We start from the raw sequence: 27,991 nt of genomic DNA on the forward strand, positions 1-27,991 counted from the left end.
TCAAGGCTTCTAAGCAAAAGAAAAAGTTCCATCTTCCTTAAGGCTACTCTATCCCTTATTGGTAACGATCAGAACCTTCAATTCTATTCCTAAATATCAGACTTCTTCCCTCTCTCAGACCCACCACTACCACCTTCTCATTTCCAGGCTCCTGATTTCCCTTTCATCGAAATTGTCTCCCTCTGAGCTGACCCCCTAACACCATAACCAGAGTGATCTCTCTAACATGTGAACCTGGTTGTGCTCCTCTCCTGCTTAAAATCCTGGGGCTCCACATTGCTCTGAAATCTGAGCTTCCATGCAAGGTGTTGAGCTGTGTCACAGTCTGGCCCTTGTTGATCTCTCTGGGCCCTTCTCTGACCCTCCATGCTCACCTGTCGTACACTCCCTCTACACTCCTACACTGCTCTTAGTTCTCCAGACATGCAGTTCTCCTTCTGTTTTGGGGCGGGGCGGGGGTTGTTTGTTTTGTTTTGTTTTATATGCAATACTAGGGTTTGAACTCAGGCCTACACCTCGAGCTACTCCAACAGCCCTTTTTTGTGAAGGGTTTTGTTGAGATAGGGTCTCTTGAACTATTTGCCCAGGCTGGCTTCCAACCATGATCCTCCTGATCTCTGCTTCCTGAGTAGCTAGGATTACAGGAGTGAGCCACTGGCAGCACAATTCTTTTTCTCCCTCCTCAAGCTGCCTTCTCTTTCATCATGGCCTTCCTGACACCTGCCTGCCTAACATTTTCTCATCCTACAGGAAACCTTATTTTGATATGTTCATCTCCAAGACCAAACTTGCCATTAAGACAGGATCTCTAGTTGCACGTGAGTGTGCTGTACACCATGCTTAGCAGTTTATGAACATCCCCTCATTACCACTCCCCTGTGAGGTAGTTGCTGTTGTTATCCCCATTTTCTCAGTGAAGATTTGGAGAGGTGATGTGACTTATCCAGTTCTACAAAGGCGGAAAGGAGTGGAGCCTCGTTTGCTCTTTTCAGAGTCCCCAGTGCCATCAAGCTTGTGCGATCAGGAGTGCAGAGACTACTACTGCCTACTCCATTCATTCTGTCCTTTCTCTTTTGTGACAGAGCCCCAATTGTACTTGGGTTGGCAATGTGTCCAATTATTTTCAGCGTCCTTACAGCTACATGTACAATGTGACTTGGTTCAGTGGGATTTCCAGAAGTCTCCTTCAAATAAAATGCAGACTATCTTGGGCCGTGAGATATTCTTGAGAAAGAAAGCAAGGACTGAAAATGTGGTCGAGAGAGATAGGAGTTTGGTTCCTGGTAATACTGAGGGCCATGCTCTGGCTACATCCAAACTTCCTTTTTCCCTTTGAGACACAGCCTCACTATGTAGCCCAGGCTGTCCTCAAACTCAAGTTCCTCCTGCTTCAGCCTCTCAGCTTCTTTCTTTCTTTCTTTATTTTAGCACCATGGTTAAAAAAAACTATCTCATTAAGCCACAGTATGGAGCGATGTTAATATGCAGCCAAACCTGATAGAAGGAGTTGGGTCATATCTCACCCCTTGAGTCTCTGGGGCATGACACAGAGGCAACAGGCAGCATGGGTGATATAAAGTGTTTCTTTATTTGAACATCATTCCACCTGCACTGAAGCTCAAATCCAGCAGCAGCAGAAAGGGTCAGGACCAAAATAAATGTTACCAAATTGGACGATGAGCAACAAGGACATATTCAGACAGAACTTACTAATGGGGTATAGACAACACCAAGCTATCTTAACAGCACAGCACAGGCCCCAGAGCCCTGGAGAAGGACTGTGGCTCCTTGTTCCCTTCTCAGGAAACTCCAGTCCCACCCAAAAGCTCACCCTGAGCCAGGCAGGGGCCTGCAGAAATTTCTTGTGCTGGGAAGATCCCAGCTTTTCCAAAGAGAGGATTTCCCTTTCTCAGTTGACACCAGAAGCTGAGGAAGAGCAAATCCCCATGCCCAAGCAGGACCCTTAGAAAGTCAGGGAAGTCTCCCCCGAGCCTTGGCTACAACTCTCATCTTGGTTGTTCCAGGCCTGAAAAGGATCCTTATCCTACCTACGTCCTTATCCCTCAAGAGAGTTTTCCCCCACAGGCCCTGGTCTCCATAGGGGAGGCCCAGAGGACTTGATAGATGAGTGCCATGGGCCAGAGACCGAGCCACCTCTAGGATTGCTGCTTTCTCCTCCTGAAAGAGTCCCCAGCCAAGGGTTGAGAAAAGTGGGTAGTGCCAGATCTCCCCTGATCCAGTCACAGTTGGCAAAGAACTTTCAGAGACCTAAAGCCAGGAGGCTCTGGGTTGACACCTAAGAGGCCTTCCCAGGGTCAGAAACAAAGACACTGATCTCCACTGCTTGTCACCTCCTGAAGGCTAAAGCCTGCCCTTCCCATGTCACCTTCCTTGCCCCAGGAGAGCCATCATAGCTTGAACTTGGCCAGGCCTTTCATGGAACTTTGTCTGAAGCATCTTTCCCCCTCCCCCCTTTGTCCCCACCTCTGCTGAACCCTCAGGGACAGGGCTATGGTTTGATCCCCACTCCAACCTCTGGCATGTCATGCTGGGGCTACCCCAGACTTCACCTACCCAACTCTGTTTTCCTAACTCCCAAACTCCTTTGTGCAAACCCAGGCTGCCCCTTGCTCTCCCCAGGAGCAGCAGCCGGGTACAGGGTGAATGGGAATGTTGTCAGACCACCCCAAAAGGAAACTCAATTCCCTCCTCCCTACCACCTGGCGCTGACCCACCGCTAATGTTGCCTGCACTCAGTTCCCTTCTGGTACAGCTCCTCCCACCCCATTCCTCCACGAAGGGGAGTTCTAACTTCACCACCAGAGCACAGGGTAGCAAGTGTCCCTTTACCCGATGCCCACACAGTGGCCACTCTCCTTACTCCCCAGCATCTTCCCACCATCCTCCCTTTCCTCTGCTCTTCCCCTGCATGGCAGTCTTGCCCCTGCAATCATCTCCATTTGCCTCTTCACCACCTCCTATTTGTCTTTCCAGCCATCTCTCCCCACTCCAGCACAGTCCCATTTCTGGCTCTTCACTTCTCCTTTCTCTGTCTCTGCACTTGTCCCTCCAGGTCCTTCCTCCTCCACACTCTCCATCTCCCTCTCACCTCCACCCATATGTCTCCTCTTTGCCTCTCTTACACTGTCCCTGCACCTTCCTCTCCCATTTCCACCTCTCTTCTGATTCCCAATCCCTCCCCACCTGCCCACCCCCTCCAACAGGGGCTTTGGCTTGTCTGAGGAACTCACTTCTCAACCCCACTCCTTCCCACAAGCTCCCTTCACCCTCCCATCCATCCCCACCTCTGGGTCACCTGCTGGGGAAGGCTTCTGCACTGTGGCCCCAGGGGAGGATGGTTGAGGGAGGGTACAGTTCAGGGGCCTGATCTTTGCCCTCAAGCATTGAGTCTAAGAGATGGGGGTCCAGGCTTGGTAAGTTCCAGATGTCAGGAACCCTACCAGGATTCCAGTTAGGGTCCAGACAGGGGGCGGCAGGTGGTGGGTCTTCCTTGGGAATCCTGACTCTCAGGTCCAAGTCCTATGGAAATGAACACAAGGATGGCAAATACATGGACTAGCTGCTCTTCTCCCCATACTGAGGCCAATGGAACAAAATGATAACAACACGCTTCCCCATGGAGCTGCAGGGGAGAGAGCTGTCTGAACAGCTCCTTCTCACAGTGGACCAGGCAGTGGGCCCAGGCCCGGAGAAGATGGCATACTAGATGAAGCTAGTCTGCCACCCCTTGACTTGAAAGGGCTTGACCAGGCCCCAGAGTCAGGGACTCTCAAGGCTAGATGGCTCTGCCACCAGATCCACAAGGTAAGGAGGGGTGTTCAAAGAACACCAGGAGTCTCCCTCACTGGCTCCCTGCCAAGGGGGTGAGAGAAGCCTCCACAGTGGGAGAAGGGGAGAGAACACTTCTCATCTGCCCCTCCCCAACACACACACACACACACACACACACACACACACACACACACACACTCTCTTGCGTGCTCATACATACACACACCTCGCACACACACTCATGCCTCAGCTCCAAGCACTGCCCATTAGGCTGCAGACCCTGGGCGTATCGCAAGGCGAGAGGTGGGCAAGGAGGAGGAAGAGGCAGGGACAGGGTAACAAGGCCTGGGGATGGGGACAGGGGGTACCCTGTTCAGAGGTGACCTGCAAGTTCAAGTTATGCAGAAAAGTATCAAAGAGGCAAGACTGTCTCTGCCCTTGGCAGAAGCTCCGGGTGTGGGAGGCATGAGAAAGGGCAGAAGGGATGGCAAATCCCCTAATTCCCCACTTTGTGCCCCCTCTCCCCAGCCCCCAACCCTGATAACGGGGCCAAGAAGTCTGTGCTGTACAAAACTGGCCCAGGTCAAAGGTCCAGTCACTGGTGAGATATCCCAGCAGAGAGGAGGCTAGACCAGCCCCAGCTGGGCACCATGTAAGCTCCAGCTGCCGAGGTCAAGTGCTGCCTTCTGCTGCCTCCAGAGCCTGTATCTTTCCTCAGACGCTGGGCAGATGGCCCCAGTCAGCGGTTGACAGGAAGATCCTATGCTTTTCCCCTCGATGCAGCTCAAGTTCCTTTGAGAGAGCCGGAAGCAGGCTGGAACAGGGGCAGAGGAGGCCCCGGGAGGGACTGGTGGCACCTGGAGTTCTCTGTGAGCAAAAACAAAAAAACAAAAACAGTAGGAAAGAGTCTGGCCCATCCAGGGCAGTGTCTTGAATAAGTTTCTGTAGGAGACAGGGACAGGGGAGGCAATGACACAGCAGGTCACAGCCTTCCAGACAGGGATCTGGGTAGCTGGAACCACAGCATCTCCTTTCCCTGGGGATCTGCAGAGGCCTCCGGCTAGTCTAGAGAGAAGAGGAGGCTCTCAAGGGACTGAGGGGTCCTGCGCCTCTTAGGTCAAATTGAGGCAGGGCCAGAATCAAGCTTCCCATGGTCTGAAGGGCCTCTCCCCTCTGCAAAACTGCAGATTGGCCCCATCCTCTCTTCAAAGCCTAGAGGTCCACGCCGGCTGTCGGTGAGCAGTCAATCTGACATTGGGATCTTCCCTCCAACCTGAAGGCAGGGGTGGGAGGGCAGCAGACAGGATACATTGAGGTCAGGCCAATTCCCGGGCTGTGATCTTGGCCTTCAGGGTCCCTGTGAGTGAGGACCAGGGCAGGGCAGGACTCCCCATCCAGAGACATCACCTCCAGGCCGCAACACAGAGCTTACTGTTGAGCTCACAAAATCTGAACGAGAGAGGATTGAAGAATCAAGAATCAGACACGGCTAGGGATTAGGGCTCCCCTTGGCTACTCCCAGGGCAGAAGTGGGCTGGGGATGACTGCAGACAAGCCGCTGAAGGATGGTCTGAGCATGTCTTTTAACCTCTCTGAGTCCAACTTCCTGATCCGTAAAATGGGGCTAGTCCCCCTCTCACAGGGTGAGTCTGAATGGTCAAAGAGGTGATGTCAGTTAAGGACCCAGCACATAGGAAGTGCTGGAAATGGGAATAATTTATTTTGGTTTTTGCTTTGACTCAGAAATAAACTGTAAGGCTCACTCATCTTGAACTTCCAAATGAGGGATGGAAATACCCAGATGCTAAAGGATAGCACATCACTTTTGAACACTGAGTTGTGCCGGGAATGGTGACGCATGCCTGTAATCCAGGTTTCTTGGGAGGTATAGGTAAGAGGATCATGGTCTGAGACCAGCCCTGAGCAAAAGGCAAGAGAACCTATCTATCTGAAAAATAACCAAAGCAAGCTGGGCACCAGTGGCCCATGCCTGTAATCCTAGCTACTCAGGAGACAGAGATCAGGAGAATTGCAGTTTAAATCCCACCCAGGCAAATAGTTCCAAAGACTATCTCGAAAAAAACCCTTCACCAAAAAAGGGCTGGTGGAATGGCTCAAGGTGTTGGCCCTGAGTTCAAGCCCCAGTACAGCAAAAAAAAATAAACTAAAGCAAAAAGGACTGGAGTTGTGGCTCGCGTGGTGGTGCTCCTGCCCAGCAAGAGAGAGAGGTCCTGAGTTCAAACTCCAGTATGGGGGGCAACCCCACTGAGACTGAGTTGTTAGGGAGCTCTATAGAGAGGAGTGGAATGCTAGTGGGCCCAGCTCACCATGTCATAGTTGCTTCAGAAAGGCCACATAGTAGTCATGGTCTTGCACTTCTGGGAGCTGCCACCAGAGGGAAGGCCCTGACCTCACACCCAGACCACAGAAGACCACCAGGTCTCAGGGTTCATATCACAAGAAGCCTCTCCAGACAAACTGGCAGACTGTTGTCCCAGAAGGGTCCTGAAAGGGGGAAAGACATCTCCATCCTCCCTGGGCTGAGACAAGCTGTGTGACACCAGGCAAAGAGTTTGGGCTTTGGATTTTGACCCGCATTCAAATTCTGCTACACCACTGAGGTGACCCTGGGCTTTCATTCGCATTCTCAAGTGATCTTGAGCTTGCCTGAGGGTTGCTGGGGAACACACAGCTTTGGCTAGGTCTTCCCCACATGCCTTTCCCCACTGAGCTTGCTGGCCACTTTGCAGGCACCGTCTGTCTTTTTTCCCTCTCATGACAGCCCTGGGAACTGGAACGCTTCACATCACCCGAATGTTAGAAAGTTCAGGGAACTGAAACTTGAGGTCGAGTCACCTCTAAGGACTGGCTTCCAATACCATCTGCCTTCAGAGTCTGAGACCTCAAGCACAAAACAGTTACCCCCTGCCAATGAGACCACACAGTGCTACAGTAGCTCATTGATCCTCACGGCCATCACTCCCATTGCACAAGCTGGGAGAGCCCGAGATGGAATGTGATTAATGTAACGAGCCAAGAGCCAAACGTGCTACCCACTTGAGAGGTGTGACTATGAAATTACTACTCCCATCCCCAAACAAAGACTGCATCCCCAGCCAGTCTCCCCTGGGTCTGGGAGGGAGGCTGGGCCTCTGAGTCAGGGGACCCTGCTTGGAACCCCCCTTTGGAGAGTCATCTGGCACTGTCATTCCAAGTGAAGCCCGCAATTCTACTTCTGGAGACCTCAGGAAAACCCTGGCACGTGAGTGTGAGAAGGATGAACAAAGATGTACACTGTAGCGTCGTCATGAGAAGTAAAGACCTGAAACTTCTCTAACAGGCCCTGGAAGAAGGGTTAAGTAATCAACTATAGTTCTTCAGCTTACATGACGATGTATGTAGATATGCAGGGAAAAAAGTCTGACAACAGCTCTTGCTCCTAAGTGTACTAACAGCACTTACTCCAGAGTCTTAGGACTTAGGTATAAAGCATTTCTTGTTTTTGTCTTGAAACAAAGTATGTGGTCCAGACTGGCTTCAAACTCCAGGTCCTCCTGCCTCAGCCCCCTGAGTGCTGGTATTATACTTGGGTACCACCACGTTAAATTGTTTTTTAATTGTATTTTACTGTTACTTGGTATATACAGAAGTTTATATATACTATACTAATTACATAGCATAATAAACACTTGTGAGTGGCACCATTCAGGAACTATTACTCAGAGCTGGACCTGATGGTACACAGCTATAATCCCAACACTTGGAAGGCTGAGGCAGGAGAATCTTGAGTTTGAGGCCACCCTGGGTTACACAGTAAGACCCTGTCTCAGGAAAAAATTTAAAAAAAAACAAACTATAACTCTACCAGTAATTTGCATGTGCTCCCAACTCCTGCTCCCCAATTCCTCCATTTCTGTACCAGCCACAAATAACTACCATCCTACCTTTTGTATTTATCATTTCTTTTTTTTTTATTCATATGTGCATACAATACTTGGGTCATTTCTCCCCCCTCCCCCCACCCCCTCCCTTACCACCCAACCCCGCCTCATTTCTTTGTTTTATAAAAAATAGTGTTACCAGCCAAGCGCCGATGGCTCATGCCTAAGTAGCTAATCCTAGCTAGTCAGGAGGCAGAGATCAGGAGGATCGTGGTTCAAGGCCAACTGGGGGAAAAATACTGGACACAAAAAGGGGTTGGTGGAGTGGTTCAAGTGATAAAGCACCTGCCTAGCAAGTGTGAGACCCTGAGTTTAAACCCCAGTACCGCCAAAAAAAAAAGTGTTAGCATATGTTTACACAATACTTGATTCTTTTTTCCTCTCAATATTATGTTTCTTCAGTCCCTCCATTTAATGACATATAACTGACCAGAGGGCCACCATGGACCTATGCCCATCGTCCATGGCGGCCCTTTGTTGTGGGGAGTCTGCCAGTGCCTGCATCCTTGGTCGTTCCTCATGGTTTATACTCGGAGGTCGTTTTGCTGGATCACAGGCACGCGAATACTCCGGGAGTATCATCACATCATTTTCACGGACGTTGTCCTCACTGAAGGTTTCTAATTTTTACATCACTTTTGTTACTTTTACCTGAAACTGTCGCAACCTGAAGCAACAGGCCTTCCTTTCCCACCCCACCCCTGCCAGGCTCCCTGCCCTGCCTGAGCGCTCACCTTTGTTCTCCGGCTTGAGCTCCTCCTGCAGCAGGTCTGTTTGCCGGTTGCCCAGCACAAAGGCGAGGAAAGAGAGGATGAGGGCGTTGAGGATGCCGATGATGGCCAGGATGTACGCCCAGCGCACCGAACAGTCCCCCAGGGAGTACTTCCCTGTCTTGGTCCCGCACATGTCCCGGATGGTCTCAGCATCCCAGCCGTCGGGGAAGATCATGCAGCCCAGGACTAGGCACAGAGCTGGAGGGCACGAGCCAGGCCCACCACCACCACCACGGTCATGAAGGAAGAGAAGGGATCATTAGTCCCTAGGGGCTGGACACCAGAGGCCTGTATCCTCAGACTGGGTCCTGTGCTCCGGCTCCGCCCATCAGCCCCAGAGAGCCAGAGACCCCCCTTCACACAAGGTGTGGGACCCCGCCTCCTGCCTGGGGCTAGAGACCTTCCGCAACCCTCCAGGCCCTGTCCCTCTCCCATCAAGTCACCTCCTCTTCCAGGAAGCCTTCCAGGAAATGAGAAAGTAGCAAACCAAAACCACCGCCTTCATCCTGGCCATTCTTTTTTTTTTTTTTTTTGGCAGCACTGGGGTTTGAACTCATGGCCTCCTGCTTGCTAGGCAGGCGCTCTGCCACTGGAGCCATGGCCTCAGCCTATCCTGGCCATTCTTAATTCTTACCTCTCTTCCTCATCCTTGTTCTGTTTTTTGTTTGTTTATTTGTTTCTGGGGTGTTATTTGTTGTTTTGCCGTTTGTTCAACAGTTGTTTGTTGAACACCATTTCCTTTTTTTTGTTGTTTTTTTTTGGCGACACTGAGTTTGAATTCAGAACCTCACCCTTGCTAAGCAGGCACTCTCTACCACTTAAGCCACTCCACCAAGCCCTTTCTTGTGATGGGTTGTTTTTTTGTTTGGGGGGCGTTTTTTTCGAGATAAGGTCTCAAGAACTATTTGGGCTGGCTCGAACCTCCATTCTACTGATCTCTGCCTCCTGAGCAGCTAAGATTAGAGGCGTGAGCCACCGGCTCTTGGTTGCCATTTCCCTTTCATTCAAGATGCTGGACCTCGCGTTCCCACTGAGGCACTTGAGCACGGCTAAGCAAACAGACCGCAGCGTGCTCTGCCCTTCCTCTTGTGGCTGTGTGACTTTAGGGGTCTGCTCTGTGGAATGCACAGTACTCACCGTCACAGGGTGAGAACCCACGGGGGGTTATGAGGATTAAATGGAGTCCTGCTTGTGAGAACTTAGCCTAGTGCCAGGCACTTGCTCAGGCAATGCTTTTGGAGGGCCAGGCACTAGACCGGGGCTGGGGGAGGGTACGTGGATTCGTACCTCCTGCAGCTTGAGGTGTAGTGGAGGTGAGCTAGATTACTGCAAAATGGCCCAAAAGGCTGGGGCTTCCATCCTAGCTCTGCTAGATGCGTTCCTTCGCCCTTGTGCGTTCAGTTTCCTCATCGGTAAAACGGGGATGGTGAGAGTGTCACCCGTGGCTGTAAAGGTTACAGGAGCAGCAAAGTGCTTTGCACGGTAATCCCCGGATAAATGTCAGCTGTTAATATCAAAACTAGTCATAAGGACAAACATAACAATTACACAATTAGAAAATAATGCGGGGAGTTGGTTTCGTGGGAGGCGGAGAGATAAAGGGGCCGGACCAGAAGGGGGTGCCGAATGGCTGTCTGCGGGGAAACCCACTGCGCTCGGCTTAGCCACCGACTTCTCTCAGCCCCAGCCTTGATGATTTGGGCAGGCCGCGCCCCCAAATGGGCGGGGACAAGCCTGAGCCAATCAGCTTACTGCATCCCTCTGCTAACAGTGATTGGCTCCGAGAGGCGCGCAGGCCCACTCCCCCCGGCAGGCCAATCAGAGCCACTGCATTCAGTAGGCAGCGGTGGAGTCCCAGTCTTCTCTGCAGAGCTGTGACTGTCTACAGGCTTGATGTTGTCCTCCTATTGTCCGTCAGTCCCGGCAGCGTCTGGGGTACTGTATCTAAGATCCCAAAGTCCCATAGGGTACTTAGCCTAGGTGTTAGATGGCAGCGATGACAAAATGTGGGTGGTGGTCAATTCTGTCCACTGTCCGTGTGGCCCACCAGGTCCCCGGGTAGGACAGGGGCGCTCGGCTTTGCCACTCCTTCCCGCAGTCACAGTGCAAGGGAGCCCTAGGCCCCAGGCTGCTGCCGCCCCAGGGGCGTCCCGCCCTGATGCAGGGCTCCCCGACAGTACTGGGGTCACGCTCGCACCCAGGGCTCGCCTCCTCCAAGACAGTTCTCCGCTCTAGTGGAACTCGCCACCCCTTAAGGACCAGAAAAAGAAGTCCAGGCGAAGGAAATGGCGAACACAAAAACTCTGCAGCAAAAACGAGCTGGCTGAATGAAAAGAATTGAGAGTCTGAAGAAGCCCGTTGGAATCCCGAATGGAGAAGCAAGTGCGGAGCCCAGGGAAGCAACCAGGGCTGAAGATGGAAAGATGGAAACTTCGGACACTTGTAGGTATCTAAGGTCCGTGTAGAAACTGAAGAGACGCCCAGGACGGAGAAGCCTTGACCATCCGTCTCCCCACATACCCCTGATGCCGTGCCACACGCTCCAGGACCCAACTGGGAAGGACAAGACGGTCAAACGCCAAGGATGGGGGCAAGAGAGAGGAACGGGGGTCCACCCCCACCCTCTGAAGGGTTCCTTCCCCCGCATCCTGGAGGGTCTGGCACAGCACCAGGGGTATGTGTGGAGGCAGGGGTGGGGAAAAGGCTGGGCAGGGAACAAAGGCACACCATCCCTCCATCTCCTCTCTGGCCCTCCTCTCCCTGTGTGCCAGAGTGGCTGGCCCTGCTGTAATCTGTTTTCTGCTCTTGCCTGGAGCATCCCTGTCTCCATGGAAACCACTCCTGTATCCCTGTGCTCCCAGCCTCAAGGTTCCTGGTTACTCCTGGCCATCATTCTCCCCCACCCCCTGCAACCCAGGGCACTGAGACCTCAGTGAAGCTTTCTTCACTGTGTTCTGCAGCTCACTCTCTCCACCCTCCTCTCTCCTTCCTTCCCTCCTACATAGTGCTCAAGTCTGAGCTTAGACCTTCCTCCTTTTGTTTTCTGCTTAGATCTGTCAACATTGAACATTCATTTCACACTCATCCTCTTCTCCACTCCTTTTCTCTTTTCTTCCATTTCTGTATCTCCTCATCCTATTCTCTTTCTCTCTCTCTCTCTCTCTCTCTCTCTCTCTCTCTCTCTCTCTCTCTCTCTCTCTCTCTCTCCCTCTCCCTCTCTCTCCCTCCCCCTCCTCCATTTGTACATTTCACAAGTAAATTTCTGAGATCCTATTATGTGTCCTGCAACTGTGCATTGTGCTAGGGGCACAGATGTGGTGTCTGTCCTTGGGGAGGGAGGAATAAAACCAAGTAAACACAGAAATAGAATCAATACACATGTCACCAACTGCAAAGGAATCAGACTAGGAGCTGGGACTCAAAACAACCATGTAGTCAGAGAAGGCTGGGGCATTGCCTCTGCCTCCTCTGCTCTACAGGGGCTCAGATGGTGGCAATGGGGCCCTGAAGACCACTCTGGGATTGGAAGACACTCAGAAGTCAAACAAATGGAGAAAAGCTAATCAGAAATGGGTTTCCTTAGGTCTGGGGGAAGAGAGGAGGAAATCAGAAAGTGACAGCCTCGCCCAAGAGGCTCAACCATCAGGGATGGAATGCCACAGACAAGGTAGGCTTCAGCGTTCCTATTTGCCAAATGAGGAAACTGAGGCCGAGGTCTTTGTATTCTAAACTCAGGTCTCTTTTGGAAGTCATGAGATGACTGAAGAGCCAGCTACTGCTGAGGCACATACACAGATGCAGGGTGCAGCATGCAGCAGGGTTTCTCAGCCTGAGCGTTTTTGACATTTAGACAGAATTCATTTTGATGGGGGGCTGTCCTGTACATCTGGGATGCTTAGCAGCATCTCGGGCCTCCACCCACCAGATTCCAGTGGCACCCCACATCATCATAAGAAAAAAAATCCAAAAAAAGGTTTTCAGACATTGGCAAATGTCCCTTGAGGGGTGACACCCAATTGAGAACCACTGGAGTCAAGCTGGGGTCCTGGAGTGGGTCATCCCCATCCAGGTTCTCCATAATCCACTGGCTTTCCCTGCTCCAAGCAGCCAGGAGGCATTATGACAAAATTCAGATGAGTACTATTAGTATTGGTCTGGGTGCGTAGCTCAGTGGCAGAGTGTTTACCTCATATGTAAAAGGTCCTGTGTTCAATCCCCAGTACAGCACTACTACTACCATTAAAACTACAACTTCTATGATAATGTTTTCAAAAATAACGTTGAAGTTAGGTGTGGATTACACACCTGTAATCCCAGCACTTGGGAGGCTGAGGCAGGAGGACTGAGTTTGAGGCCAGCATGTGTTACACAGTAAGATCTTGTGTCAATAAAATAAATAGCACTGGGTGCTTAACTACATGTCAGAGTGCTAAGCTCCTGATGTTCATCATCATTTATTCCTTTTTCTTTTAAGGGGGTATCAGAATTTGAACTCAGGGTCTCACACTTGCTAGGCAAGCACATGAGCCATGCCCCAGCCCTCATTTAATCCTATTTTAAATAGATTTTAAAAATCTATGAGGCTGAGAAAAATGTCACCTTCATTTACAGATGAGGAACTAAGACTCAGAGGAATTACTCAGTACCTTATCCAATGTCACTCAGCTAGTAAATGGTGGGTTCTAACTTAAGGCCAAATAGGTACTTTTTAAATGTTTTTCTTTGAATAGACTCCATTTCAACTTAGATGCATTTACTTAAAAAAGCAAATTAATATCTAAGTGAACCAGTGAGATAAAAATATTTTTTTAATCAAAATCACTTTCAAAGAAAAAGAAACCAGAATCATGCACCTTAAGTAGAAAGACACTATAGAAACCAAAACAATGTTCTCAGATTCTACAGGTTCTAGTTAGATACCTTTACCTGCCATTGCTGAGCTGGAGGCTGATCTTTCTTTGTTTAAACACCTATTATGGCTGGAGTGGGGAGTTGTGGGTCAAGGAATAAAGAAAGGCCCTGAGTTGAAACCAAGTACCATCAAAAGAAAAAAATTTTAAAGACCTGTTAGTAAGTGTGAGGAAGAGACATGTTAGCATGTTACACATGGTTTTTTGTTGCTTATTTATTTATTTATTTGCAGTACTGGGGCTTGAACTCAGGACCTACACCTCGAGCCACTCCACCAGCCCTTTTTTGTGATGGGTATTTTTGAGATAGGGTCTTGTGAACTGTTTGCCCAGTCTGGCTTCGAACCACAATCCTCCTGATCTCTGCCTCCTGAGTAGCTGGGATTACAGGCGTGAGCCACCAGCACCTGGCTGCATGTTAGACATGTTAACATGAGAAGACATGTTAGCACTAAGCTGCTGGTGCTGACACATTCTTCTTGAAGTTATGGAAGAAACAGGAAATGGACCCGTGTGCTCACCACTAACAACCTGCATGGGGACCACCTTTGAGAACCACATCCTGCCTTGTCCCCCCTCCACAGGTGGCAAAGTCAGTTTACCTCTCTGGGCCTCAGTTTCTTCACCTGTAAAATGCTCTGTCCATTTCATAGAGCTTTCATGAGAATTACATGAGATGAGGAGCAGTGGGGCAAATTCTCAAGGGGGAAGTGAGGCAGGTCACAGTGATTCTTGGCAGACTGGGAAAAATCATGGACTAAACAGACAATGCCTTGTCCAGATAGTGGCTGCCTGGAGAAGGAGGTAAGCTGATTGGTTTTTTATCCATTTAACCGTAACAGAGACAAGTAGCTTACCACAATACCTATTCGTCCCCTCTTCCTTAATATTCAAACCCCAATTTTTAGCTAAGATCTTGCCTGTAGAGAATAAAGACTGCTCTTCCGGTGTCCCTTGCAGCTAGGTGTGGCCACATAACAAGGGACACATGCATGCAGATGTGTTCCATGGCTTCAAGGAAACAACTTCATATAAACATGTTTATAAGGATGCTAGACTGTACTTTTTGTCTCCTTCCCTTTTTTGTTTTTCTCTCTCTTTCATCTTGCTGCCTGGAATGCAGATGTCACGACTAGGAATCTGACAGCTATTTTCAGCAAGGAGGATGAGGGCCACACCCAGGAGTGGCACCAATGGTTTTGGGAGCTATCAGTTCAAGGCTGCCCAACTCTGGGACATTTGTTTTGCATAAGAGACTTAGGGGAGAGAGAGAGAGAGAGAGAGGGAGAGAGAGAGAGAGAGAGAGAGAAAGTCTCGTGTAGTTGCTAGGCGGGATTTAACTGCGTGACATTGGGCAGTCCCTTCACCTCTCTGCATCTCAGTCCTGTAATGACAGGAATGGTGGTTTGGGCTGGGGCATAGCTCAGTGATAGAGCCCTTGCCTGGCAAGTGTGAGGCCCTGGGTTCCATCCCCAGCACCGGAAAAAAATGAAGTGCTAAGCCAGTGGTAGTGAGAGCCCACGGCTGACACAGAGCCATAGAACCAAAAGGAGTGGCACCTACTTCTCAAGGATGCAAGATAGGCTGAGTGGTCACCATTATCAGCTGTAACGGGGGACACGCTGGTGACCAGGTGATGTGAAGGAGGCACATACACTCTCATTTTTTATTTTTCACTTTGGTGGTACTGGGGTTTAAACTTGGGGCCTCATGCTTCCTAGGCAGGGGCTCTACCACTTGAGCCACTCCACCAGCCTTATTTTTGTATTGGTTTTTTCTAGATACGGTCGCATGAACTGTTTGCCTGGGCTGGTTTCGAACCACAATCCTTCTGATCTCTGCCTCCTGAGTAGCTAGGATATCAGGTGTGAGCCACCAGCACTATTGTACATGCACTTACCCTCTAGTTATACTTGTGCATGCACACAGGGGCACTCGCTGCATCACCATCTTTACCCAGAGGACTGAAAACACATCTTTTATGGAGGAACTGGTGACACAAGTTATGGTGTGTCCATGCCATGGAATTTATTACCAAACCATTAAAATGACAGGGCACAACTGCATATGTGGTCATAGAAAATCTTCTAAGATATTTTAAGAAATAAAAAGGACATCAAGGTACAGAATACCACAATAGAATGATCTCGTGTGTGTGTGTGTGTGTGCGTGTGCATATGCGTGTGTGTGTGTGTGGTGCTGGTGATGGAACCCAGAGCCGATGCAGGCTAGGCAACCAGCTATTTTTTTAAGACTTTATTCTTAGAGCAGTTTTAGGTTCATAGGAAAATTGAACAGATGATTCAGACACTTCTCACTCACACCCTATGTCCATCTATGCACAGCCCCCCATGATCAACATCCCCTGCCACAGTGGGGCATTTGTGGTAATTGTTGAACCCACATTGACACACCGCTGTCTCCCAAAGCCCACAGTTTACTCTAGGGTTTGTTCTTGCTGTTGTACACTCCATGAGTTTTGACAAGTGCATAATGGCAGGTAGCCACCGAAATGGTGTCATTCCTGATAATTTCACTGCCCTAAAAGTCCTCAGAGTTCTGCCTTTTTCAGATTGTCACAGACTTGGAACTGTGTTCTATGTGTCACTTTCAGATTGAATTGGGTTTCCCATGCACTGATACACATTTAAGGTTTGTCCTCAGCTTTTCATTCATGACGGCTTCATAGCTTTTTTTATTTCTTATTTATTTAATTTCTTTTTTTTTTGATGGTACTTAGGTTTGAACTTAGGGCCTATACTTGCCAGGCAGGAGTGCTATTACTTGAGCTACATCCCTCTGCACACCTTTGCCTTTTTTTTTTTTTTTGCTTTATTTTTTAGACAGAGTCTTTCATTTTTGTACAGGGCCAGCCCAGACCGTGATCTCCTACCTTCAACTCTAGCATGGCTGGGATTACAGATGCATGCCACCACACCTGGCTTGTTTTTTGAGATGAAGTCTTACTAATTTATTGCCCAGACTGTCCTCAAGCCATGATGGATGTGGTGGCTCATGCCTGTAATCATAACTTTTTGGGAGGCTGAGATGGAGAAAATCATGGTTTGAGGCCAGTCCCGGCAAATAGTTCAAGAGACCCTCCCACCCCCCCGCCGCCATCAAACTGGACTGGAAAAGTGGGTCAAGTGGTAGAGCACCAGCTTTGCAAACACAAAGCCCTGAGTTCAAAACCCAGTCCCATCAAGTGAGAGAGAGGGAGAGAGGGAGGAAGGGATGAAGAGAAGGAGAAAGAGAAAGAGAGAGAGAGAAAAGAAACTGCCAAACTGCCTTCCAAAGCAGCTGCACCATGTTGCATTCCCCCAATCCCAGCAATGGACGGGAGTTCTTGTAGTTCCATGCCCACCCACATGAGGTGTTATCAGTGTGCTGAGTTTTGGCCTTTCTTATATGAACCTACTGTCGCCTCCCTGTAGTCTGAGTTTGCATTTCCCAAATGACATAGGATGTAGGGCATCTTTTCATATGCTTACTGGCTATCTGTATATTTCCTTTGATGAGGTGTCTGTTAAGATCTCTGGCCCGACTTTTCATTTCTTTTCTTTTTTTTTTTTTTACCTCTCTTTTCCTCTCCTTTCCTCTCCCCTCTCTCTTTCTTTTAGGTGGGCCCAATTTTTTATTGGTTCATTTACTTATTTATTTTTCATTTTTAAGAGTACTTTGTAGGGTGAATGCAAATGATATATTTTATATATTGTTAAGAACATTTGTAAGTGCCACGATGTACCCCCAACTCAGCACAACAGTAAAAAAAGAAAAGAAAAGAAAAGAAAAAAACTGATACAATTGGGGGGAAACAAAAGTACTTTGCAGCTCATCTCTAACCTAGCACTAGGGAGGCTGAGACAGGAGGAAAAACAAAGAGTACTGTGTGTGTGTGTGTGTGTGTGTGTGTGTGTGTGTGTGTGTGTGTGTGTACGTATTCAATACATATATAGATAGATATTTCTGGGGGGGTACTGGGATTTGAATTCAGGGTTTCACACTTGTGGCAGGAGCTCTACCACTTGAGCCACACCTCCAGTCCTATTTTGTATATTTTGGATAACAATTCTTTTCCAGATAGGTCTTTTGCACATATTTTCTCCCAGTCTGTGGCTTGTCTTTCCATTCTTTTGAAAGTGTCTCTCACAGAGTGGAAGTTACTAACTTTAATGAAGCCCAGTCTATTTTTTATTTCATGGATTGTTCCTATGATGTCATATTTAGAATGTCATTGCCAAAACAAAGGTCATCTAGATTTTTTTCTATATCACCTTTTAGGAAATTTAGTTTTACATTTTACATTTTTGTCTTATCCATTTTGGAAAGTGTAAGGTCTAAGTCTAGATTTTTTTTCCCCTTGCATGTGGGTATACAGTTGCTCCAGAACCATTTGTTAAAGACTCTTTTCTATTATATTGCCTCTCTATGTAAAATTTAAAATCATTCTGTCAATATCCACAAAATAACTTACAGGATTTTTGATTGTTATTGCACTGAATCTATATATCATGTTGGGAAGAACTGACATCCTGGTGAAAAGGAGACTTTCTTTCCATGAACATGGTTTATTTCTCCAGTTCTTAGTTCTTCAGCTTTAGTTTTCCTCATATAAATCTTACACATATTTTATTAGATTTATAACTTTCATTTGGGAGTAATAATTTAAATGGTAATGTTTTTCACTTCACATTCCACTCATTACTGGTACATTAGAGAAGTGATTAACCTTATATCCTGCAATCTTGCTGTAATTGCTTATTACTTCCAGGAAGTTTTATCCGAGGGACAGGGTTCTTGGCTCTTAGTTGATTTTTACACACAACCTCTGCTGCTCTTCCTCCATTCCAGGTGATTCCCTTCCACCCCATCCCTTCCCAGCCACATGCAGGTAGCTTCCCTCGATGTTATCTTTCTCAATTTGTTAGTAGCTATTCTGCCTCTGATCACTCTTGCTTCTCTCTCCTAGTCTCCTTTCCTGGCTCCTCCTCAGTCACCTGCCCCATAAAGGCTGGTTTCCTGATGTGTCACCAGTTCTTCTCCACATTCTCCCCAGGCTGTCCCACCCACACTCATGCCTTGGGTCTCCAGCTCCAGTTCAGAACTCTCTGGATAGCTCAGACACCATGATCCAATTGCAGTTGGACATTTCGTCTTGTACATCTTATATGTACCTCAAATTCAAGGTTTCCCAAAAAGACCTTACCACTTTCTGTCCCAAATGCAACTGTCTTCTTCTATCCTTTGTGAAAGTCACTTCAGAGACCCATTCATCCATGGAGGAAATCTGGAGTCCTCCACAACACACCCACTGCGCTCCTACTGAGGAGCCACTGCCACAGTCATCTTCCAGAGTTCCCTGCCTCCCAGCAGGCCTTGGTCCAGTGCATCATAACAGCAGCTGCCCCCACCATCTTCCTAAACCCACATCTGGTCGTGCTTACTCCCAGGCTGAAAGTGATTGCCATTGCCTATGAATAAGACTCCAGATCCAAGGGCTAACTTCCTTCCTCTCCTCTCCTCCCTTCTCTTCTCCTCCCATCCTCCTCCCCCTCTTCTCCTCTCCTCTCTTCCAGTACTGGGGATAGAACTCAAGGTCTCACGCATGCTAGGCAAGTGCTCGCTCACTTAAGTCATACCCTCAGCTCTTTTGTTTCTATTTTGTTTTTGAGATGAGGTCTCACTGACTTTGCCTGAGCTGGCCTGAAACTCAAGATCCTCCTACCTCCTCCTCATGAGTAGCTGGGATTACAGATGTTCAACACCATGCCCAGCTCCAATGCCCAACACTCAAGACTCTACATAAACCAGACCTAATTACTTTTCCAGGCTCATTCCCCAACTCTTCCCACTTTTCAACCTTTCCTTCCTTGTTCTAACACAGACTGACCGTGGAAATCTGGAGCCAAAAAGATTTGATTCAGGTTACATGACAAGTAAAACAATTGTGAACATTTATTGATGGTTCCTTTTGTGCCAGGGTACCTACATATTCATGAACAATTATTTAATAGCTTCATAACATACTTATTTGCTATGGCTTGAATGTGTCCCCCAGATTTCATGGGTTGGAAACTTGATCCCCAATGAGGAAGTGCTGGAGGTGAGATCTTTAAGAGGTGTTTAGGTCATGAGGGGTTCTGCCTTCAGGAATGGATTGGTGCCATTACTGCATGGGTAGAATTTCATTTTTATTTTATTTTATTTCAGTGCTAGGAATTGAACCCAGGGACTTATTCATGCTAGGCAAGTACTCTACTACTGAGCCCCAGACCAGGCTCCTTATAAAATAAAGAGTTCAGAAGTAGGTATGGTGATACACACCTATAATCCCAGCTACACAAGCAAGAGAGGAGCCTTGTAGTCTGAGGCCAGCCCTAGGCAAAAGCAAGAGATCATAACTGAAAAATAATAAAGCAAAAAAAAAGGGCTAGAGCTAGTCTCCTTTCCTGGCTCCTCCTCAGTCACCTGCCCCATAAAGGCTGGTAGAGGTGAAGTGTGAAGTGGCAAAGCTCCTGCCTAGCAAGTGTGAGGCCCCAAATTCAAACCCCAGTACCACCACCAAAAAAAAAAAAAAAACCCATGATGTGGGCTGGGGTTGTGACTCAAGTGGTAGAGCTCCTGCCTAGCAAGCTCAAGGCTCTGAGTTCAAACCCCAGTAATGGTAAAAAAAAAAAAAAATCACACTGTACCCATACTTTATTCCACATTCAAAAATTAACTCAAGAGAGCCTGGGGGCATGGCTCAAGTGGTAGAGCATCTGTCTGCTTAGCAAGTGCAGTGCCATGAGTTCAAACCCCAGTACTATAAAAAAAAAAAGAGAGAGAGAGAAATTAACTCAAGGGGCTGAGAGTGTGGCTTCACACACACGTGCACTCACACACACACACACACACACACACACACACACACAATCTGCCCAAATAATTAACTCGAAATGAACTAAAGACCTAAATGTAAAAGCTGAGACCAGAAAACTCTCAGAAGAAAACACAAATAAATCTCTGTGCCTTTGGGTTTGGCATAGATTCCTAGATACAAACCAAAGGTACAGGCAACAAAAGAAAAGATGGATAAATTAGACTTTGCATAAACTTAGAACTATTGTGTTTCAAAGGACACTATCAAGAAAATGAAAAGACTTTGTTGCAAAGAATGAAAGTATTTGCAATCATGAATTTGATAAGAGACCTCCATCCAGAATATATAAAAACACTTATAACTCAATAATAACACAAATAACCTTTATTTAAAAATGGGCAAAGGATTGAATAGATATTTCTGCAAAGAAGATACACAGATGGCCAATAAGGGCAGGAGAAGATTTCCAACATCATTAATCATTAGGGAAAATGCAAATCACAGCCACAGTGAGACACTGCACACCCAGTAGGATGGCTGCAATCAAAGTCAGATCAAGCCAGGCACCTGTAATCCTAGGATCAAGGTTTGAAGCCAGCCAGAGCACAAAGTTCGAGAGACCCCCATCTCCAAAGTAACCAGAGCAAAATGGACTGGAGGTATGGCTCAAGTGGTACAGCACCTGCTTTGCAAGAGCAAAGCCCTGAGTTCAAACCCCAGTCCAACCAAAAAAAAAAAAGTCAGATTAATAACTGTTGATGAGGATTTGGAGAGACTGGAACCTTCACACACTACTGAGGGGAATGTAAAATGTCACAGCCACTTTGGAAATAATCTCACGGATCCTCAAGACGTCAAGTATGGAGTTGCCATTGGACCCAGCAAGTCCGTTCGAAGACACAGACCCATGAGAAATGAAAGCATGTATCCACACAAAAACTTGCACACAAATTCTCACAACACTATTTATAATAGCCAAAAGGAGGAAACAAACCAAATGTCCAAAGACTGCTGGATGGAGAAGCAAAGTGAGGTCTATCCAGACTGTGGATTATTATTTGACGTACAGAGGAAGAGAGTACTGATACATGAGATGATAACATGAGTGAGCCTTGAAACCATTCTGCTAGGTCAGAGAAGCCTGTCTCAAAAGAGCACATACTACACAAAACCATTTAACTGGGATGTGCAGAATAGGCACTATAAAAAGACAAAAAGTCAACTTGCCATGTCTAGAGCTGGGAGAATAAGGGGGTGACAGCTAAAAGATATGATGTGTCTTCTTGAGGTGATGCAAGTATCCTAAAATTGATTGTGTTTGTAATAATTGAACAACTCTGTGAATATACCAAAAACCACTGAAGGACTGCAGGTGCTCAGTAGTACAGCACTTGCCTAGTGAGGACCTGGATTTGATGCCCTGCACGACACACACACACAAACACTGAATTGTTCACTTTATTTATGCAAACTATATGACATATGAATTATGTCTCAAAAAAGTTGTCAGTAAAAATGGGGGGACTGGCTGGGGCACAAGTAGCACACAGCTGTAATCCTAACTACTCAGGAGGCAGGCTAGAAGGACCACAGTCCAAAGCCAGCCTGGGCAAATAGTTCAAGAGACCCTATCTTGAAAAAAATCCACCATGTAAAAGGGCTGGCAGAGTGGCTCAAGGTGTAGGCCCTGAGTTCAAACTCCAGTACTGCAAAAAAAAAAAAAAGGAACTGGCAGTGTGGCTCCTCTCTCTCTCTCTCTCTCTCTTTCTGAGGTCACCAGCCAACATTCACATGAACCAGCTTAGATGTGGTTCCTCAGCCCCAGACACCCTTCAGATGACTGTAGCCACAGCTGAGGTTTTGGTTACAAATTCGTGAGAGACCCTGACCAGAACCACCCGTCCCCGTGGAAGCTGTACCCAAATCCTTGGACTCACAGCAAGGAGACACCAAATGCTTGGTGCCTTTGGCCACTGAGTTTTGGGGTAATTTGTTTGGCAGCAATAGATAACTAATAAACCATTTATGTTAAAAATTCCTTGCCTATGCCTATTATTTATAGAATTCCCTGGAAAAGAAGTGACCACCTCTGGGAGAAATAATGGGAGATGACAGCATACCCCTTTACTTTTTGTATTTTCTGTCATGTGTATGTGTTAGCTTTTCCAAAAAGAAAATCAAAGTCTGGAGGAAAATTTAAAACAATTTTTAAAATCTTCCAATAAGCCAGACGTGGCGGTGTACGCCAATCATCCCAACACTCAGGAGGCTGAAGCAGGAAGGTCCCAAGTTTCAAGCCAGCCGGACCTACTGACCCAAAAAAGCAATGAAACCTCCAGTGGTAACTGTCTGCCGCCCTCTCCCCAGTCCCTGCTTACTCACTCCCTTCTCTCCCCAAACACCAGGCTCTCCCCATGCTCTCAGTCACACTGTCTGCTCTGACCGGCTTGCATTTCTCTTTCCTACTCATCCTTTAAAATTCAGCTCAAACGTGGTTTCCCTTTTAGGAAGACTTCCCCGGCTATCTTAAACAGTGTTAGAAGTCCTCTTCATGCCCCCAGAACACCCTGCGTGTGATTCAGTCATTTCATGTGTTGTACCATCCGGTGATGACCTGTTTTCTTTTTTGTCTGTCCCATTAGACTTTGAGCTCCCTGGAAGTGAAGACTCTTAGGATTCCCAGAGCTTAACATGGTGTTTGACACACCCAGGAGGCCTTTCATAAAGGGTTAGCAAGAGAAAGAAAGGAAGGGGGCAGGGAGAGGAGGCAGGGAGGGAGGAAAGGAAGGAGAGGAGGAAAGACAGAGGAGGGAAGGAGACAGAAAGGAAAACAGAGAAGATGGGGGGGAGGAAAGGAATTCCCTAGATGTGCTAAGCAGGGTAATGCACACACAGCAAAGCTTTAATGGATGAATAAAATCCCAAACCAAACCCAAAGCAAAGCCCAAGAACATGGAGAGCGACGTGGATGTATATTCTAAGTTACAGTAATGACAACTCCTGTGGCTGATGATCCCAAGACCCCTGGTGATTAAGGCCACACAGCAGGAAGGCTGGAAATGATCACCTCTGGATCACGCCAGTCAGCACCCTGCTTCCACCTCCAGCCTCAGTCTCCCCAACTTCCATCTCATCTCATACATTCTGTCTTCTGCTATGACCCCCACACCAGGGCAAGGACTGACACATGGAAGCACTCAGTATTGAGCAAACTGGTCAGAAAAATCTCCCTTCCATAGCCAAAGGAGGGGCCTATCTTCAAGTTCACTCTGTGACCCCACAGCTGTCTGCTCTCTGGGATACAGGTCCTTCATTTGCCAAGTGGAGGAGTTGGGCAAGTCCATTGGTAAGACCTTTTCCAGCTGACAGTGGGTGACTTCGCAAGTCCCTTAGTCATCCCACCAAGTGCACACTTACAAATTGCTCTATACTCAGATGATGTCATAATAACAGCAACAATCTACTGAGCTCTTAGTCCACACCAAGAGTCACACACAGGCCCGGCATGGTGGTTCACACCTGTAATCCCAGCACTTGAGAAGCTGAAGCAGGAGGATTTTGAGTTCAGTGCCAGCCTAAGCTATATAGTGAGACCCTGTCCCAAAAAAAGAAAAAAAAAACACACCCAACATTATATACACATTATTTCATTTTTTTTCTCTTGCCCTCTGAAATAGGTGCAATAACAACTCCATTTTACAGATAAGGAAGCTGAGATTCAGAGAGGCAAACCCACTTTTCCAAGGCCACATTGCCCTCTCCTGCCAGGACTCCTGCCAGGAACCTCCCCTTGGCAAACTTCACCCAGCCCACTGGCAACATTTCATACCTGAAGCTTAGAGCTCTAACTTGTAATCTGTGTATTCATTTCCCAGGTTCCAGCTGAGTGTCAAGAATGAGTTCTAGATCCTTTTAGACTCACCTTCTACTAGATGTGTGACCCTCTGAGCAAGTCATTTTAACAGAGGAATGTTGAATGACCCAATGAAAGTGAAAACATCTAGCATAGAAGCTAGTGCAATGTGTGCTCTCAGTAAATGGAAATGACCAGGTAAAACAGTTGCTGAGATATCTTGAGAAGCCCTCAAAAGCTGAGTCCTGCATAATTCCACCTGGCTCTTCCAGCCTGTCTGTGCAGCATTCGGTCAGAAATGTCCTAACATTCTCCTTACCATCGATCTTCCTAAATTAGCCAAGAGCTTGGGCTTTCAGAGTCAGAAGATTGAGTTACAATCCTGGTTCTAGCAATTACCACCTTTCTGACCTTGACCATGATTTTTTCCTCCTCAAGCCTCAGTTTTTTTATCCATAAAATATGAATGATGCTACCTACTCCACAGGGTTATTTTGAGGACTGAATGATGTTATGCATGTGAAATATTTAGCACATAGTCTAACATAGTAAAAAGCTCAGAATATGTTAACTATTTCTGTGAGTAGTAGTAATACAGTAGCTTCCAACTGCCCTGACCCACGCACTGGGGCCCTCATCATTCCTGCCTGACTGTCCTCTTGCTGTTCCTCGACATGGATGCCACCCTCAAGTTATATCTGGCTTCCTCACCTCTGCACCTCCACCCGTAATCCTCCCCTCTGGTCAGAACGCCCTCTCACGCCTCACACCTTCTCATGGTTCCCCTCTTAGTCACCACACATGCTTTTACCCCTGTGGGACTGACCCTTCTCCATTCTCAATCCATGTGCTAGTCCAAGGATGGGCACATTGCTCAGGCCTTGAAGTCACCAGGATTAATTAAAAGGTTGACAAGTAGCTGGGCCAGTAAGAATCAGCCCGGAGCCAGTGTCTCAGAGCATCACAGTTTAAGGCCAATCTAAGCAAATAGTTTGTGAGACCCCCATCTCCAAAAAATAATCAAAACAAAATGGACTGTGGCTCAAGCAGAGCTCCTGCTTTGCAAGGAAGAATCCCTGAGTTCAAATTCAAACCCCACTGGAAAAAAAAGGGTATATAAAAGAATCAGCCCTGGAACTTTTACTGGTATCATTCTTTTTTCCATGTGCATTGCCAAGCTAAAGCAATATAAATTCACTGCTGTCTGTAGGCTTGTTTGTTATCTTCAAGAGGAAAGTGGACTTAAAATGAGCCAATACAGAGGAACCAAGAACTAGAGAGAGATTTTTTTGTGGCATTATTTGAGCATCTGGATCCATGCATGCCTGAAGCCAGATACTCTTGACTTTCAAATGATATGTGCCAATAAACCAAATGCTCTTAATTTTATTTTAACTTATTTAAGCTGGTATGAGTTAAGTTTCTGTCACTGCAATACTATGAACTGGCAGTGTTGCTCAAGAGATAGAGTACCTGCCTAGCAAGCATGAGCCCTGAGTTCAAGCCCAGCATATAGCAACCCAACTAAACAGTAAGGTCTGTGTGTATAGAGACTGCATTTCATAGACTTCAGAGCCTTGGGTTTGGGTGATGTCTTGTGTACCTCAGTACTATAGTACCTAGCACAAGGATGGTCACAGAGCAGATGAGAAATAAACACATATAAATATCTCTTTGTATTTTTCCAGTGCCTCAATGCTCTTTGCAAGAAAAATTCACAGGAACAAGAATCATATGACAGGCACTCTAATTCCTAGATGACACAAACAAGGTTCTTAGCTTCTCTGTAGTCCCTTTAGGGATGACTGATGGCTCACTTTCTGAACAGAATGATCTTAGTGTAAAAGTTGTTTTAGGGGCCGGGTGCTAGTGGTTCATGCCTGTAATCCCAGCTATTTGGGTTGGAAGGATTGCAGTTCAAGGCCATCCTGGGCAAATAGTTGGCGAGACCCCATCTCCAAAATAAGCAGAATAAAATGGACTGGAGGTATCATTCAAGCACAAAGCCCTGAGTTCAAACCCTAGTCCCCTTAAAAAATAAAAAAATTAAAAAAAAGAGAGAGTTGTTCTAGGGGTCCCACAAAGCTCAGAGAGACTCAAAATCAACTATTCTGACTGTCCCTCTGTCCCCTCATGAGAAAACTAAGATTTAAATTAAAAAAGACTTAATACTGTATGGTAAGACACAGGCAGAGTCAAGAACTCCCCAGCCATGATTCATCGTCCAAAGCTCTGGCCTCTGTCTGTCATCTTATTAAGCAAAGCAAAACAGAGAACTCAGAAATCCCTGAGCAAAGTGCAATGAACTTCTCAACTCTGCCAACTTCCCCCTCAGCCCTAAGTGTTGAGGCAGTAACACAGGGAAAGTGTTCTGGGCCAGGAGTCAGAAAACCCAGACGTTGAGCCTAATTTTTCCCCCACAAGCAGTGTGATTTTGAGCAAGCCCCTTGCTTCTCTGCTCTCAGCTTTCTCTCTCTAAGACAGGGAGAGGCGGAAGTGGAATTTAAAGGAGCTGATGTCTAAGATTCTTGAATCTTAGTGATTACATGGAGGTGGCTGGACAGTTCCTCAAATCTCAGGATTAAACCACCACAGGGATTGGAGAGAATTTGAAGGTCAACTGCAGACTCAGTCCAAATTAAAACTGAACTGTGGGTTCTAGCTGAATATTTATTATTGTATTGGAATAATAAATTGGAATAGAATGGAAACACACGATATCATTTCTGTAGTAAAACTGAAAAATATGGAGCCATAGCCCCACATCCAACAATTCTCATTCTGCACACTCTTCAAAGATTTGAAAAGACCACATCTAAGTTAGTGGGCTGAGATGGATTCAAAATAAGCCATTAGGATGTCCAGATCTGAATACAAAAGTGTAAAAAGTAGTCCTTTGGGATTTTGGGCAGTTCTTCCAATGAGGCAGGAATTCGCCCTACATTTGTAGACGTCCGCCTGGGGAGGCAAACCAGCTCATGACTCTGGGATCACACCATGGCTTTCATCCCAACTGACAGTTCTCAAATTTGAGCACTCCTCATGTTCTCAACAAATGACCTTGAGTAACTTCAAGTCATTTCCAAAAATCACATGTGTCCTTTAAAAGATGTATGCTTCCCATCAATGGAGACATTCAAGAGAATACACCCTGTGCTACAAAGCCAGTTCTATACAAAGCTCTGAGTGGTGGAGTTCCCAGCAAGTGATATAACAGCTCCTCCAGGGCATCTTTTGGAGGGCTAGACACTTGTTGCATGTTCCAAGGCACTTATTATTAAAAAAAAAATCTCTGATGCATGATTATCACATATTCCCTTCTCTTTCTCATCCCTGAAGTGCTCCAAACTCTTCCATAGCCTCCACCAGTCTTCTTCCCCCATCTTGCCACCCCTTGACCCTCCCCCAGCCCAACTGTCCTCCATGCCTGCAATTAGGTAACTGCCCAGGTTGCTGCATCTTCAAAATTGTTCTTTAATCGAAAAATGGGTGGGGAGGAGTCTAATGGATCTGGAAAACTGTCTCAGAATTTCTCATTCCCAAAAGGCAACTTCTCTGATTCTGAGGAAAAGATGACTAAGTCTTAATCAAACATTTCTGGGGGTCAAAGAACCCTTCCTGTATGTGGGGAGAGGGCATTGAAAGGATGGAGACCTTCCCTCCAGACACCCTGTAGCCAGATGCTGACATCCACCCACATCCCCAATATTAGATGGATGCCATAGAGAGCCTCCTTCACCCTCATTACAGGACTTTAAAGTTTACCAAATACTTCCATGTGTCCTCTTGGAATCCTTTCCCCTGTTTTACAGACGAGGAAACCAAGCCTGAGAAAAGTAAAGTAAAACACTCAAGCTGAT

The 27,991-nt window shown here is 47.1% G+C and overlaps 1 protein-coding gene across 4 annotated transcripts in view; it reads right to left on the minus strand.

The window, feature by feature from the left end:
- Positions 1 to 1,569: 1,569 nt before the first annotated feature.
- Positions 1,570 to 27,991, minus strand: part of Lhfpl4 (LHFPL tetraspan subfamily member 4) — a 48,935-nt gene continuing 22,513 nt past the window's right edge. For 2 of the 4 annotated variants that reach the window (XM_020164554.2, XM_074044337.1), the window contains 2 exons: positions 8,468 to 8,704; positions 1,570 to 5,241 (listed from right to left, as the gene is read on the minus strand). In XM_020164554.2, the coding sequence (XP_020020143.2) occupies positions 5,141 to 5,241; positions 8,468 to 8,704 (338 nt within the window). In that variant the 3' untranslated portion in view covers positions 1,570 to 5,140. Of the gene's footprint in view, positions 5,242 to 8,467; positions 8,705 to 19,965; positions 27,959 to 27,991 lie in introns of those variants that run through there. The other 2 variants (XM_074044338.1, XM_074044339.1) reach the window with 2 other exon arrangements.

This window comes from Castor canadensis, chromosome 10 (assembly GCF_047511655.1).
Source record: "Castor canadensis chromosome 10, mCasCan1.hap1v2, whole genome shotgun sequence".
Taxonomy (NCBI): domain Eukaryota; kingdom Metazoa; phylum Chordata; class Mammalia; order Rodentia; family Castoridae; genus Castor; species Castor canadensis.